This window comes from Nyctibius grandis, chromosome 3 (genome assembly GCF_013368605.1).
Source record: "Nyctibius grandis isolate bNycGra1 chromosome 3, bNycGra1.pri, whole genome shotgun sequence".
NCBI lineage: Eukaryota > Metazoa > Chordata > Aves > Nyctibiiformes > Nyctibiidae > Nyctibius > Nyctibius grandis.
The window spans coordinates 114,085,421-114,100,286 of record NC_090660.1 but is presented as its reverse complement, the minus strand read 5'-3'; the positions used below and the strand labels follow the sequence as shown (position 1 = coordinate 114,100,286).

The following is a 14,866-nucleotide window of genomic DNA, read 5'->3' as shown; positions in this document are numbered from 1 at the left end:
GAATGGTTTTAAAGTGAAAGAGGGGAGATTGAGATGAGATGTGAGGAAGCAATTCTTTGGTGTGAGGGTGGTGAGAGCCTGGCCCAGGTTGCCCACAGAAGCTGTGGCTGCCCCCTCCCTGGCAGTGTTCAAGGCCAGGTTGGATGGGGCTTGGAGCAACCTGGTCTGGTGGAAGGTGTCCCTGCCCGTGGCAGGGGGTTGGAACTAGGTGATCTTTAAGGTCCTTTCCAACCCAAACCATTCTATGATTCTACCATGACTATAAGGGATGGAAAACCCTGCAAGCAACCAGATGGTTTCCTGCTAGCTAGAGGAGGGGGAGCACAGCCTGTGATGTATAACGTGCTGACGATCGGTGTGTAATGGGCTACCAATCATCAGCAAAGATCTACGTGTATTAAATCAGGGTTAGCCTTCCCAGGACTGGGAAGCATACAGCATGAATCTTCAGCGCTACGTGCAAGATTTAAATGCCTAATTTAGTATGATAAAAAAAAATAAATATTCCCCAGGAGTGTGGTCCAGGGGAATGGTACTGACAGAGTCACAAGCAGAAAGTCTCTCGCTTGTTGGGACTTTGTGACATGCTCCCTTCCTCTAGATTATCTCCAAAATACCCTAAATGTGATGGCATATATATGAGCCAGTAGGTCAGGACTTGTCCTTGCTCTTGGTTTACTTGGAGTCCTGAACTACCTGAAGAGATGTTGTAGGGGCGTAGGAGTTGGCCTCTTCTCTCAGGCAACTAGCGATAGGACAAGAGGACACAGCCTCAAGCTTGGCCAGGGGAAGTTCAGGTTTGACACGAGGAAGCATTTCTTCTCAGCAAGGGTCATTAGCCATTGGAAGGGGCTGCCCAAGGAGGTGGTGGAGTCATCATCTCTGGAGGTGTTTAAGAAAAGCCTGGACATGGCACTTAGTGCCCTGGTCTAGTTGCCATGGTGGTGTCAGGGCAATGGTTGGACTCGATGATCCCAGAGGGCTCTTCCAACCTGATTGATTCTGTGAGTCTGTGATGAACTGGCTCTTGGGTTTCTCAGTGGGCGATGAGATGTGTTTCACCGGTGATGTTGAGGCTTACTTTGATATCTGGAAAAAGCCCTGCAATCAAATGTTGTTCCAGTTCGCGCCATGCAAAGATTTTACTCCATTCCTGGTGTGTGCCATGCTCCGAGTCAGTCCATTGCCAAAAAAATCTGGATAAAAAGCTCCTCATTGAAGTTGATTTGGGGAAGTGTTATTGCTTGGTCTGTGCCCTCCAGCTGGGAAAATGAGATCGTCCTCGTTGGGTCTAAGGCAAACTGGGACGTAACTTTTAATAAGTTCTCTTTTAACCACATCCAGTGCCATTTCCATGTTGAAATGTTTCTTTTCTGGAAACAAGTTTCCCCAAGACTCTTTCTAGACTTTTCAGGTGCTAATGAACTTTGGCTTGGTGAGCTTTTGATAATCATCGAATCATAGAATGGTTTGGGTAAGAAGGGACCTTTGAAGATCATCTAGTCCAACCCTCCTGCCATGGGCAGGGACACCTTCCACTAGACCAGGTTGCTCCAAGCCCCATCCAACCTGGCCGTGAACACTGCCAGGGAGGGGGCAGCCACAGCTTCTCTGGGCAACCTGGGCCACGGTCTCACCACCCTCAAAGGAAAAAAATTTCTTCCTAATATCTCATATAAATCTCCCCTCTTTCAGATTAAAACCATTCCCCCTCGTTACTTAGATCATATCACACAGGAACGCGTCCAGGTGGGTTTTGAATGTCTCCAGAGAAGGAGACTCCACAACCTCTCTGGGCAGCCTGTGCCAGTGTTCGGTCACCCTCACTCTAAAGAAGTTTTTCCTCATATTTATGTGGAACCTCCTGTGTTCCAGCTTGCACCCATTGCCCCTTGTCCTGTCAATGGATGTCACTGAGAAGAGCCTGGCTCCATCCTCATGTATGTGGATTTTAATACCTTCCCTCCTAAAACTGGAGAACAAGTCTTATGAGGAGCAGCTGAGGGAACTGGGGTTGTTTAGTCTGGAGAAGAGGAGGCTGAGGGGAGACCTTATTGCTGTCTACAACTACCTGAAAGGAGGGTGTAGCGAGGAGGGTGTTAGTCCCTTCTGCCAGGCAGGAAGTAATAGGATGAGAGGAAATGGCCTCAAGTTGTGCCAGGGGAGGTTTAGATTGGAGATCAGGAACAGTTTCTTCACGGAAAGGGTTGTCAAGCGCTGGCACAGGCTGCCCAGGGCAGTGGTGGAGTCCCCATCCCTGGAGGGATTTAAAAGCCGTGTAGATGTGGTGCTGAGGGCCATGGGTTAGTGGTGGCCTTGGCAGCACTGGGTTAACAGTTGGACTCAATGATCTTAAAGGTCCTTTCCAACCAACACGATTCTGTGATTCTATGATTCTATTTCCTTCGAGTTGATCTCCAGCATGTGCCACCGTACCAATGCACTGTCGTGCCTGATGGGTTACGTTAACTTCATCTTTGCTGCGGTCCTTTCAGCGTAAAGGAATTAGCAAAGCAGATTTGGTGTTAATTCCCCAAACGTTCCCAGCTGAAGGTGGCTGCCGCGCTAAGCAAATATTACAGCGGGTTTGGAGCCCCCTAAAATATTTCAGCTGCAAAGCCCCTGCTTGTCTTGTCCTCGGTGAATATTACAACCTCAACAGCAGTCGTGCTTGGGGTCACAGGTAAAGCACTTTTGATCAATTGGATTTATTTCCTATTAAGCGGCAGTTCATGATCATAAACCATCGTTTACATTCTGGCATAAAGAGCCGTCGCTCTTGAAAGAGCTCAGAACTGAATGAGTGTGAAAATTAAATTCCCCTCTTAAACCGAAGGATGGTCCTTTTGGAAGCTGATTCCAGTAGCAATATAATTAACCTCTTGCTGTGCCGTTCTGTGGGAACATATTGAACGCGCTCGGTGATAATCATCCCGTAATACTGGTGTCTGCTTTCACACTAAATTCGTAACTATTACAGTAATCCCAAATCCTTTTGTTAACTCCAGGGACTTGGCCAAGTTAGTAGCCGGAACAAAAGGCGTCGGAGCCGCGCGACTCAGGGCTGATGTTTTGTGGGTGCTTCTGGGGTAATGGGAAACACCAACGGCATGAGGTTCAACAAGAACAAGTGCCGGGTCTTACACTTGGGCCACAACAACCCCATGCAGCGCTACAGGCTGGGGGAAGAGTGGTTAGAAAGAGACCTGGGGGTGCTGATCGACAGGTGGCTAAACATGAGCCAGCAGTGTGCCCAGGTGGCCAAGAAGGCCAATGGCATCCTGGCCTCTGTTAGGAATAGTGTAGCCAGCCGGTCTGGGGAAGTGATCGTCCCTCTGTACTCGGCACTGGTGAGGCCGCACCTTGAATCCTGTGTCCAGTTGTGGGCCCCGCACTTCAAGAAAGATGTTGAGGTGGTGTTGGAGCGAGTCCAGAGGAGGGCGACCAAGCTGGTGAAGGGTCTGGAGGGTCTGACCTCCGAGGAACGGCTGAGGGAGCTGGGGTTGTTTAGCCTGGAGAAGAGAAGGCTCAGTGGTGACCTTATTGCAGTCTACAACTACCTGAAGGGAGGTTGTAGTGAAGTGGGAGTCGGCCTCTTCTCCCAGGCAACTAGCGATAGGACAAGAGGACACAGCCTCAAGCTTGGGCAGGGAAGGTTCAGGTTGGACATTAGGAAGCATTTCTTCTCAGCAAGGGTCATTAGCCATTGGAAGGGGCTGCCCAGGGAGGTGGTGGAGTCACCATTTCTGGAGGTGTTTAAGAAAAGCCTGGCCATGGCACTTAGTGCCACGGTCTAGTTGCCATGGTGGTGTCAGGGCAACGGTTGGACTCGATGATCCCAGAAGTCTCTTCCAACCTGGCTGATTCTGTGATTCTGTGAGTTGACCCTGCTGCGTTGCTTCACATCCCCAAGGTCTCCTCCAGAGCTGGGGACAATACCAGCACTGTATCAAAGATGCAGCTTCTGCTCCCCAATTTTCATTCGATCCCACTCTCATCTCGCTTCCAAGTGCTGGAAGATCAATGTACCTGTCACTCATCGCTTCCCTGGCTCGCCTGGCAGAGGGGTTTAACAGCAGCAGTGGCAATAACTCGGTACCGAGCTGCCGGTGGTCCAATGTGCCCCGGCGGCGGCTCACGCATGGAGAGGTTTGTGGTGGCCAATGATGGAGGGTGGGAGACCTGGTAGGGACTTTGGTCACGTCGTGGCCCACAGCACCCATTACTTCAGTTTTATTCAGTTTCGGGCCTCTCGCTACAAAAAAAGACCTTGAGATGCTGGAGCGAGTCCAGAGAAGGGCAACAGAGGTGGTGAAGGGTCTGGAGCACAAGTGTGATGAGGAGCGGCTGAGGGACCTGGGGGGGTTTAGTGTGGAGAAAAGGAGGCTGAGGGGAGACCTTATTGCTGCCTACAACTGCCTGAAAGGAAGGTGTAGCAAAGTGGGGGTCGGTCTCTTCTCCCAGGTAACAAGTGATAGAACGAGAGGAACCGGCCTCAAGTTGTGCCAGGGGAGGTTTAGATTGGAGATCAGGGACAATTTCTACACAGAAAGGGTGGTCAAGTGCTGGCACAGGCCGCCCAGGGCAGTGGTGGAGTCCCCATCTCGGGGGGGATTTCAAAGCCGTGTAGATGTGGTGCTGAGGGACATGGGTTAGTGGTGGGCTTGGCAGTGCTGGGTTAACGGTTGGACTTAAAGGTCCTTTCCAACCAAAACAATTCTATGATTCTATCACTTGCACACTTGCTCGTTAGGGCTCGGCTGGCTGACGATGCTGGCCCGTCCCTGGAGAACTGCTGTAACGGCACAGTCATGCAAAAATAAAGGGCTCAGGGTGCAGCGTTCCCCACTGCCTACGTACCAGCCCTGTGTGATTGTAGGACCGAGACTGTAGGACCTGGTTCAATTGAGAATCAGGCAGAGTTAGCTAATATCTGCCTCCCCTCCGCTCATTTTTGGGCAGAAGTGGAGGATTCAGATTTGCTGAGAGCTTATAGGGATGAAGGATTTGGAGGAAGTAACAGCAGGTCAATGTTCCCCCTCCCCATTTTTCTTGCCATGGGGGTAAATGCATGTTTTTTCAAAAGGTTTTACTTTTTTTGTTGTAACTTTAGATTTAGATGAGATATTTATTAGGAAGAACTTCTTCCCTGTGAGGGTGGTGAGACCCTGGCCCAGGTTGCCCAGAGAAGCTGTGGCTGCCCCCTCCCTGGCAGTGTTCAAGGCCAGGTTGGATGGGGCTTGGAGCAACCTGGTCTGGTGGAAGGTGTCCCTGCCTGTGGCAGGGGGTTGGAACTAGATGATCTTTAAGGTCCCTTCCAACCCAAACCATTCTATGGTTCTATCATTCTTGCAAGTGATCTTAATTTTCCACTTTTTATTGGGGTTGGTAAAAAGGTGTCCCTTTTATATGTTAAAACTTCATTCATTTTGGGGAGACCCAGAATAGAAATAAGAGTCAATTTGGAATGGTTGGAGACTATAGAAGTTTAAGGCGCGGTGGTGCTTATATGCTTTAAAGATGCCAGAAGACGAGTCAGACGTCGTGTTGTTTCCAGCTCTCCCACAGACATCCCAGGAGCCAGCCCTGGTTTTGCCCTCTCTGCTTCACCTTCCCCAGAGGGTTGATTCCTGGTACCTCTCACGGCAGAATAAGAGCAGAAATAAGGATCCTTGTAACCGTGTTGCCTTCAACCTCTTTCCTAAAGGATACGTGCTCTGGTGGGTCGTGGATCCCATCTCCTCAAAGCACCATGGCAAGAGGTTTTGGCAGCAAATTGCCCCTCTCAAGGTCAACAGAATCACAGAATCAGTGAGGTTGGAAGAGCCCTCTGGGATCATCGAGTCTAACCATTGCCCTGACACCACCATGGCAACTAGACCATGGCCCTAAGTGCCATGTCCAGGCTTTTCTTAAACCCCTCCAGAGATGGTGACTCCACCACCTCCCTGGGCAGCTCGTTCCAATGTCTAATGATCCTTTCTGAGAAGAAATGGTGCAACATTGGAGTTTGCACCAGGATTTTATCCATGGGCACGGTAGGTGTAAGCGGTGCCCGAGGGATGCAGAGCTCCGAAGAAAGCCCCAACCTCAGCAGCGTGCGGCCCGATGCGACGGGCGCGGGCTGCGAGCCCCGGCTGATAAATGATGCTCATATCCCATTCAAATATGATGCAAGCAGTTTTTTTTTTTTGTAGTTTGTCTTCCATTGCGGTAGTAAAGTTTTTAATTAGGAAAGCTAATGAGATCGATTAGTCATTAGAACTGACCTCTGGATCTCTGCGAGGAGTGTGCATGTGTGCGCTGGGCTGATAACGGGGGACGCTGGGGTATTGTTTGTAATAAAAGCGTAAAGTGTTTGATTTGAGTGAAATGTGCCACGGGGAATACATCACGCGGAGCAAAAAAATTACAACCCTGGGAGCCTGTAATGAAGGGAATTAAACCAACATCCTATCTAAATAACATGATTATCTACACAAAACCCCTCAGCTAGCAAGTAATAATAGAAAACGGAGCTCTTCGGAGAGTCTCTTTCAGGAGGTGGTTAATGCTGGAGCCGTGCACGCAGGCACTTTCAGAAGAGCAGCTCTGGCATGAATACACCATCCAATTACCGCTGGGGAATAGAGTTTACCAGGTGCCAGCCCGTCTGTGCAAGGAAGAGAGGGGGGGGACGCCCGCAAGCCGCAATAATTTGGGACCTCGATTTCTTGTGCGAGCGTGAGGCGGGGGACGATGTCAGGCAGGAGTTTGAGGAGGTTCTGGGTTGATTAGCGGCAGCTTGTGTAGGGGCAAAAAAATATGTTAATAATGTATTCAGCAAATTCCCAGCTTAATAATTTTGTAAGGTTGGAGTGGTGGAGGGAAAGGGTCAACTTGTGCTGTTGCTGTTCTGGGAGGGTGTGGGGTTGGGGCTCTCATCCCTTTCCTGTGAGAAAGAGCTGCTTGGGTACGTTTTGATGCCATATCCATGAAAGGGTGGATATATTAGACATTAGGAAGCATTTCTTCTCAGCAAGGGTCATTAGCCATTGGAAGGGGCTGCCCAGGGAGGTGGTGGAGTCACCATCTCTGGAGGGGTTTAAGAAAAGCCTGGCCATGGCACTTAGTGCCGTGGTCTAGTTGCCATGGTGGTGTCAGGGCAATGGTTGGACTCAATGATCCCAGAGGGCTCTTCCAACCTGATGGATTCTGTGATTCTGTGATTCTGTGATTCTGTGACCTGCTGGCCACGGTGCTTTGGGTGCAGCCCAGGATATGGTTGGCTTTCTAGGCTGCGAGCACACATTGCCAGCTCATGTCCCGTTTAACACCCACCAGTACCCCAAAGTTCTGCCCCTCAGGGCTGCTCTCCATCCATCCCTCCATCCATCCATCCATCCATCCATCCATCCCCCAGAACGTACTGATACTGGGGATTGCCCCAACCCAGGTGTAGGACCTTGCCCTTTGCCTCGTTGAACTTTATGAGATTCCCGTGCTCCCACAAAACATCTGGTTTTATTTTAATTAATTTTGATTTTTATTCCAAATCACCAGAAGCTCTTTAAGTTACTGGTGTTAACTTCCTGGCTTTTCAGTTTGCTCAATATTTACCAGTTCACTTAACACACCCTTCCTTGGAGCATACTTTTCTGTTTTTCTAGATGCTCGCTGGTTAACAGCAGCGTGCTGGTCTCCAAAGCATCATCAAAAGTCTCCTGCTTACCGTGATGCTGCAGAAAATAATTTGCATGCAGGCATTTTTTTGATGCATTAATTAACCAGGTGTCCCATGTAGGAGTCGGAGGGATTTAAAGAGTCTCTCTTAAAATAAGACTTTGGTGTGAGGATGTGGCTTGGTGCATGGTGCAAACAGGGGTTGGAGGTCCCATACGCTGCGACGTGTGGACTGTTTATCCCAAATGCCTTCCAAATTTTATTGCTGCCATATAAAAGAGATTATTTGTGTGGTGTCGTGAGTGTGCTCAGGGCTTTATAGGCGGTGTTGAAGGCTGTGAGTCCCTTCATACGCTCCTTGTTGAGTCGTCATTTATCTTACAGTATAGTATTGAGGAGCGTTGTGATCATCATCGTTATTATGAAAAATTCTGGTGATCTGTCTGTCATAGAACTATAGAATGGTTTGCGTTGGAAGGGACCTTAAAGCCCATCTAGTTCCAACCCCCTGCCACGGGCAGGGACACCTTCCACCAGACCAGGTTGCTCCCAGCCCCATCCAACCTGGCCTTAAACCCTGCCAGGGAGGGGGCAGCCACAGCTTCTCTGGGCAACCTGGGCCAGTGTCTCACCCTCCTCACACCAAAGAATTGCTTCCTCAGATCTCATCTCAATCTCCCCTCTTTCAGTTTAAAACGGTTCCCCCTCGTCCTGTCACTCCATGCCCTTGTAAAAAGTCCCTCTCCTGCTTTCCTGTAGCCCCTTCAGGCACTGGAAGGTGCTACAAGGTCTCCCCGGAGCCTTCTCTTCTCTAGGCTGAAGAGCCCCAACTCTCTCAGCCTGTCTCCAGAGCAGAGGGGCTCCAGCCCTCTCATCATCTCCGTGGCTTCCTCTGGACTCGCTCCACCAGCTCCGTGTCCTTCTTGTGTTGGGACCCCAGAGCTGGACACAGCACTGCAGGGGGGTCTCCCGAGAGCGGAGCAGAGGGGCAGAATCCCCTCCCTCGCCCTGCTGGCCACGCTGCTGGGGATGCAGCCCAGGACACGGGTGGCTTTATGGCAGAGCCTGCTTTTCTCCTCCCCCTCACAGAATCACAGACTGGTTGGGGTCGGAAGGGACCTCTGGAGATCATCTAGTCCAACCCCCTGCCAAAGCAGGGTCACCCAGAGCACGTTGCACAGGGTCGCGTCCAGGCAGGTTTTGAATATCTCCAGAGAAGGAGACTCCCCACCCTCCCTGGGCAGCCTTATCAGAAGCTGTAACTCTCTGGCTGAGTTTGGGAGTAGAAATTATAGAATCATAGAATCGTTTTGGTTGGAAAGGACCTTTAAGTTCATCGAGTCCAGCTGTTAACCCAGCACTACCAAGCCCACCACTAACACATGTCCCTCAGCACCACATCTACTCGGCTTTTAAATCCCTTCAGGGATGGGGACTCCACCACTGCCCTGGGCAGCCTGTTCCAGTGCTTGACAACCCTTTCCATGAAGAAATTGTCCCTGATCTCCAATCTAAACCTCCCCTGGCGCAACTTGAGGGCTGCCCAATCCCTCCTGAACCCAATGCGAGATGCTTGGGAACGCACAAGAAGGAAAATATTCTCTGTATTGAACTGTAAAGCAGCGAATCGCCGTTCCCGCTGCTGCAGGGAGGTGGGGAAGCTGCTCCCTCCACTCTAGGGAACAAGATCAGCTCTAAAATGCCTTTCCCTATTTTTCTCGTTTCGACACAGATCCAGCAGCCTGAGATAGCCTCAAGCTTCGCCAGGGGAGGTTCAGGTTGGACATTAGGAAGAATTTCTTTTCAGAAAGGTTCATTATTCCAGGACATCGGAAGGGGCTGCCCAGGGAGGTGGTGGAGTCACCATCTCTGGATGTGTTTAAGAAAAGCCTGGCCATGGCACTTAGTGCCCTGGTCTAGTTGCCATGGTGGTGTCAGGGCAATGGTTGGACTCGATGATCCCAGAGGTCTCTTCCAACCTCATTGATTCTGTGATTCTGTGATTACCAATTTACCTGAGGAGCAACTTTATTCTCCCTTCTCTCGCAGAGTCAAACATGGGGACGGGTCCAACAGTTTCAGGGGAAATAACGATTCTTCTTTTCCCCTCTCAACCTTGCAATAATTTTAATTAGTGTATCTCCAAGAAAAACAGCCGGCCCTTTAAATCAGTTATAAAACCAGAAGACTTAGTCTCAGCATGTCGTGTCAGCTTTAATTATCTGGGCAGTTATAGCTGTATGTTATAAAAGTCGGGCAATTAGATGCATTCCTTAAAGCCGCGAAAAAAATTGCCAGCTATCGAGTGGAGGAAAACCAGAGTCAAACATAGAACTGTTAATTGCACGAAACATTCAACACAATAAACCAGCCTGTAGATCATCCAGCAAAATATGATGAAAATGGGAATGATTAAATGGGTAAATCTGTTTCCAGTGTAGATCATAGAATCATAGAATGGTTTGGGTTGGAAGGGACCTTAAAGATCATCTAGTTCCAACCCCCCTGCCAGACGTCGGGGATTAAGGTATTGTCGGTGAGCACGTCCCTCTGTACTGGGCACTGGTGAGGCTGCACCTTGAATCCTGTGTCCAGTTCTGGGCCCTGCACTTCAAGAAAGATGTTGAGGTGTTGGAGCGAGTGCAGAGGAGGGCGACCAAGCTGGTGAAGGGTCTGGAGGGTCTGACCTATGAGGAACGGCTGAGGGAGCTGGGGGTGTTTAGCCTGGAGAAGAGGAGGCTCCGAGGTGACCTTAGTGCACAACTACCTGAAGGGAGGTTGTAGCGGGGTGGGAGTCGGCATCTTCTCCCAGGCAACCAGCGATAGGACAAGAGGACACAGCCTCAAGCTTGGCCAGGGGAGGTTCAGGTTGGACATTAGGAAGAATTTCTTTTCAGAAGGGGTTATTAGCCATTGGAAGGGGCTGCCCAGGGAGGTGGTGGAGTCACCATCTCTGGAGGTGTTTAAGAAAAGCCTGGCCATGGCACTTAGTGCCCTGGTCTAGTTGCCATGGTGGTGTCAGGGCAACGGTTGGACTCGATGATCCCAGAGGGCTCTTCCAACCTGGTTGATTCTGTGATTCTGTGATTCACCCGGTAGAGTTTTGCTGCCAGGCTGGTGAAGCCAAACACCCCCAAGTCCATCAGAACCTTTTTGTTACCATCAACCGTGGTGGTCCCATGCCTGATTCACCCCAGGGCTCTTTTGCCCCTTTTGCAGGTGCTAAAGAGTTGAGTGTAGGTGAGGTTGGTGAGGTCCCTTCTGTCCCATGCACACCTGAATTTCAAGCTCCTCTTTCCATTTGCTTTCTCGTAGGAGCCAACTTCCACTTCGTACGGAGCCCCCCAGCCAACAAGGTGATAAAGACGCGCTACAGGATAGTGAAGAGGAACGTGGTGACTCCAACCTTATCATCCTTCAGCAGCCCCGTTCCCAACTGGAAGACGAAACGCCCTGTGACGTCCAGGTAATCCTTCCATCCCTTGAATGCAGCTGGTTGAGACGCGGGAGCCGAGGGAGCTCCCACGTTGGCTCCGTGTTATTACCGTTGCGTGTTCGTCGCTTAATTTCTCTATTTGTTTAGCTGCTTCTACGCAGAGTTTATTGACTTAAAGTGTAAAATCGTGTTAGTAATCACGTTAGCCCGAGTCGGCAGCCAACAGCTTGCAGCAATCTGTGGCTTCATATTTATTCCCTCTTTGAATTAATTGTTTCCATGAAGCAGTTAAATAAGCTGTTAGGAAGATGAATAAACGCACACAGATCTATATCAGTCCTAAGTAAACTCACTGCTTGGTTTAGAGATAGACGTGGCCTGTTAATTAGGCATGGTCACGCCTGTTAATGAGGCTAGACCTGCCCTCTGCTGTGTAACATTAGCGTGCACGTTGGTGCTATGGAGGAGCTTATTGAAAGCGTGTTGGAGGCAGATGTCCCAAACCTACACCAAGAGGTAGATGCAGGCACAAACTTGCTTCTACCTGGGTTATCTGGATGGGTGGAGCATCAGCCTGGCCCTGTAGGAAAGAATTCGACGTGCCAGCACCCGTCTGAAGAAGGGTGTCACCAAAGGACGGTGCTGTACCCTTGAGTCTGTGTCTTTCTAAATCATAGAATCATAGAATGTCCTGAGTTGGAAGGGACCCACAAGGATCATCGAGTCCAACTCCTGTCCCAGCACAGGACAACCCCAGAATTCACACCATGTGTCTGAGGGCATTGTCCAAATGCTTCTTGAATGCTGTAAGGCTTGGCACCATGACTGCTTCCCTGGGGAGCCTGTTCCAGTGCTCCACCACCCTCTGGGTGAAGAACCTTTTCCTAATATCCCACCTAAACCTCCCCTGGCATATCTTCCTGCCATTCCCTCGAGTTCTGTCACTGGTTGCCAGGGTGAAGAGGTCAACGCCTACTCCTCCACTTCCCCTTGTGAGGAAGTTGTAGACCACAATGAGATCTCCCCTCAGCCTTCTCTTCTCCAGGCTGAACAGACCCAGTGACTTCAGCCTCTCCTTGTACAGATTCCCCTCTAAACCCTTCACCATCTTTGTGGCTCTCTTCTGGACACTCTCTAGTATCTTCATGTCCTTTTTATACTGTGGCACCCAAAACTACACAGAGTACTCAAGGTGAGGCCGCACCAGTGCAGAGTAGAGCGGGACAATCACCTCCCTCGACCGGCTAGCAATACTATGCTTGATGCACCCCAGGACACAATTGGCCCTCTTGGCTGCCAGGGCACACTGTTGACTCATGTTCAACTTGCTGTAGACCAGAACCCCCCGATCCCTTTCCGTGGGGCTGCTCTCCAGCCTCTCGTTCCCCAGTGTGTATGTACATCCAGGGTTGCCATGTCCCAGGTGCAAAGTCCGGCACTTTCCCTTCTTAAGCTTCATGTGCTTGGTGATCGCCCACCTTTCTAATTTATCTAGGTCTCTCTGCAGGGCCTCTCTGCCCTCAGGAGTGTCTAGAGCTCCTCCCAATTTTGTGTCATCAGCCAACTTGGATAGTAGTCCTTCAGGACCTGCGTCCAAATCATTAATGAAGATATTGAAGAGCACTGGCCCCAAGATCACAGGATCACAGAATCAGTCAGGTTGGAAGAGACCTCTGGGATCATCGAGCCCAACCATTGCCCTGACACCACCATGGCAACTAGACCAGGGCACTAAGTGCCATGGCCAGGCTTTTCTTAAACCCCTCCAGAGATGGTGACTCCACCACCTCCCTGGGCAGCCCCTTCCAATGGCTAATGACCCTTTCTGAGAAGAAATGCTTCCTGATGTCCAACCTGAACCTCCCCTGGCGAAACTTGAGGCTGTGTCCTCTTGTCCTATCACTACTTGCCTGGGAGAAGAGGTCGACTCCCACTCCGCTACAACCTCCCTTCAGGTAGTTGTAGACTGCAATAAGGTCACCTCTGAGCCTTCTCTACTCCAGGCTGAACACCCCCATGTCCCTCAGCCGTTCCTTGTAGGTCATAACCTCCAGACCCTTCACCAGCTTGGTCGCCCTCCTCTGGACTCGCTCCAACATTTTGCTGTGGATGGGACCAGCTCTCGAGCGGCTGAACTGCCTCCAGGCTGATAGTTAATTCCCAGCAAGAGCCCGTAATGGGAGATGCGCGTCACTTGTCCACGTATAATAGCATGACTTCTTGCCAGAAGATAAAAGCTGGGAAAAAAAAAACAAACCCAAAGATTATTCCATGGATGATCCCAGAGGTCTCTTCCAACCTCATTGATTGATGGATACGGAAACTGTGGGATCCTTTAGGGCTAACAGCTGATTTCCACCCACATTTTCTGCAGTCAATCTTACCTTCACCACCTTCTCCTTTTGCTTCACCTTCTACTTTTGCCTTCGATACCTTCCCACCCGCACATCATGCCCATTTATCCAGTCCTGACATCCTCATGTCTCCTCTTACTACCTCCCAAAAGCGGCTGGTTTGCCTCCTCTGGTGTAATTACTGCTCTGCTTGTAGGTGCCACCTCCATTTGCATGTCCTGGGGCCAGCTTCTTGCATTTCCCTCGCCACAAACAAACCAGATCTTCTTTTTCTTGCTCCCTCATGCTGCTTTTTTGTTGAATCAAGGCAGTGAGTGTGTGTATCTTACCTGCCACCGAGAGTTCTTGCTGTCTCACTGCTCACAGGCTATGACAGAAAGCCAAACCATCAAATGAATAATTGTCGTGTTTCTTCTTTGGCCCCAAAAGCAGCTTTTTAAAAATATTATTATTAATTTTTCAAAGTGCGGCTTTTGCATTGTGAACGTACAAGTATGTTACAGTAAAATCTTAAATTGTCTTGGCTCTTAGAGGTTCATAATTTGCTGCTGGTAATTACGGCGCCTGGTATTTTGCGTGCAAATGAAGATTTGTTTCTCGTGGCTTTTAATCTCCTGTTTCCTCCTGCAGTGTTGGTGTAATGCTGACTCTGGTTCTGGTCACTCCTGTAGCTACAGGCACTGGTGTGCTACTCGAATTAGAATCACAGACTGGTTTGGGTTGGAAGGGACCTTAGAGATCGTCTAGTTCCAACCCCCTGCCATGGGCAGGGACACCTTCCACCAGACCAGGTTGCTCCAAGCCCCATCCAACCTGGTCTTGAACACTGCCAGGGAGGGGGCAGCCACAGCTTCTCTGGGCAACCTGGGCCAGGCTCTCACCACCCTCACAGCAAAGAATTGCTTCCTCACATCTCATCTCAATCTTCCCTCTTTCAGTTTAAAACTGTTCCCCCTCGTCCTGTCACTCCATGCCCTTGTAAAAGCCCCTCTCCTGCTTTCCTGTAGCCCCTTCAGGTACTGGAAGGTGCTAGAAGGCCTCCCTGGAGCCTTCTCTTCTCCAGGCTGAACAGCCCCAACTCTCTCAGCCTGTGTCCAGAGCAGAGGGGCTCCAGCCCTCGGAGCATCTTCGTGGCCCCTAATTAGCGCATTTATATCCACATCAACCTGCATCTTGCCCTTTCCCGTGCCTGGCTCAGTTTGCTGCTTATTTAATCCTTTACCAGCTGATTTGAGCAAATTTTACTCCTTTTATTTAGGTGGAAAAAGCTCCTGCTTTCTGTTCCTGGTACAGAGAATCATATTCAGACGACCTTTCTCCCTCCATCACTGCCCTTGCTGCAAATCCTGCCCGCTTATCAGAGAAAAGAGTGATTTTTGTTTCTAGTTTTTGTGATGGTGAAATATTCTGTGAG

General features: G+C 50.0%; 1 protein-coding gene across 2 annotated transcripts in view; it reads left to right on the top strand.

The window, feature by feature from the left end:
* Nucleotides 1-14,866, top strand: part of ZC3H3 (zinc finger CCCH-type containing 3) — a 211,951-nt gene that overhangs the window by 77,104 nt on the left and 119,981 nt on the right. For both annotated transcript variants that reach the window (XM_068397158.1, XM_068397157.1), the window contains one exon: nt 10,978-11,128. In XM_068397158.1, coding sequence (XP_068253259.1) covers nt 10,978-11,128 — 151 coding nt within the window. The remainder of the gene's footprint in view (nt 1-10,977; nt 11,129-14,866) is intronic.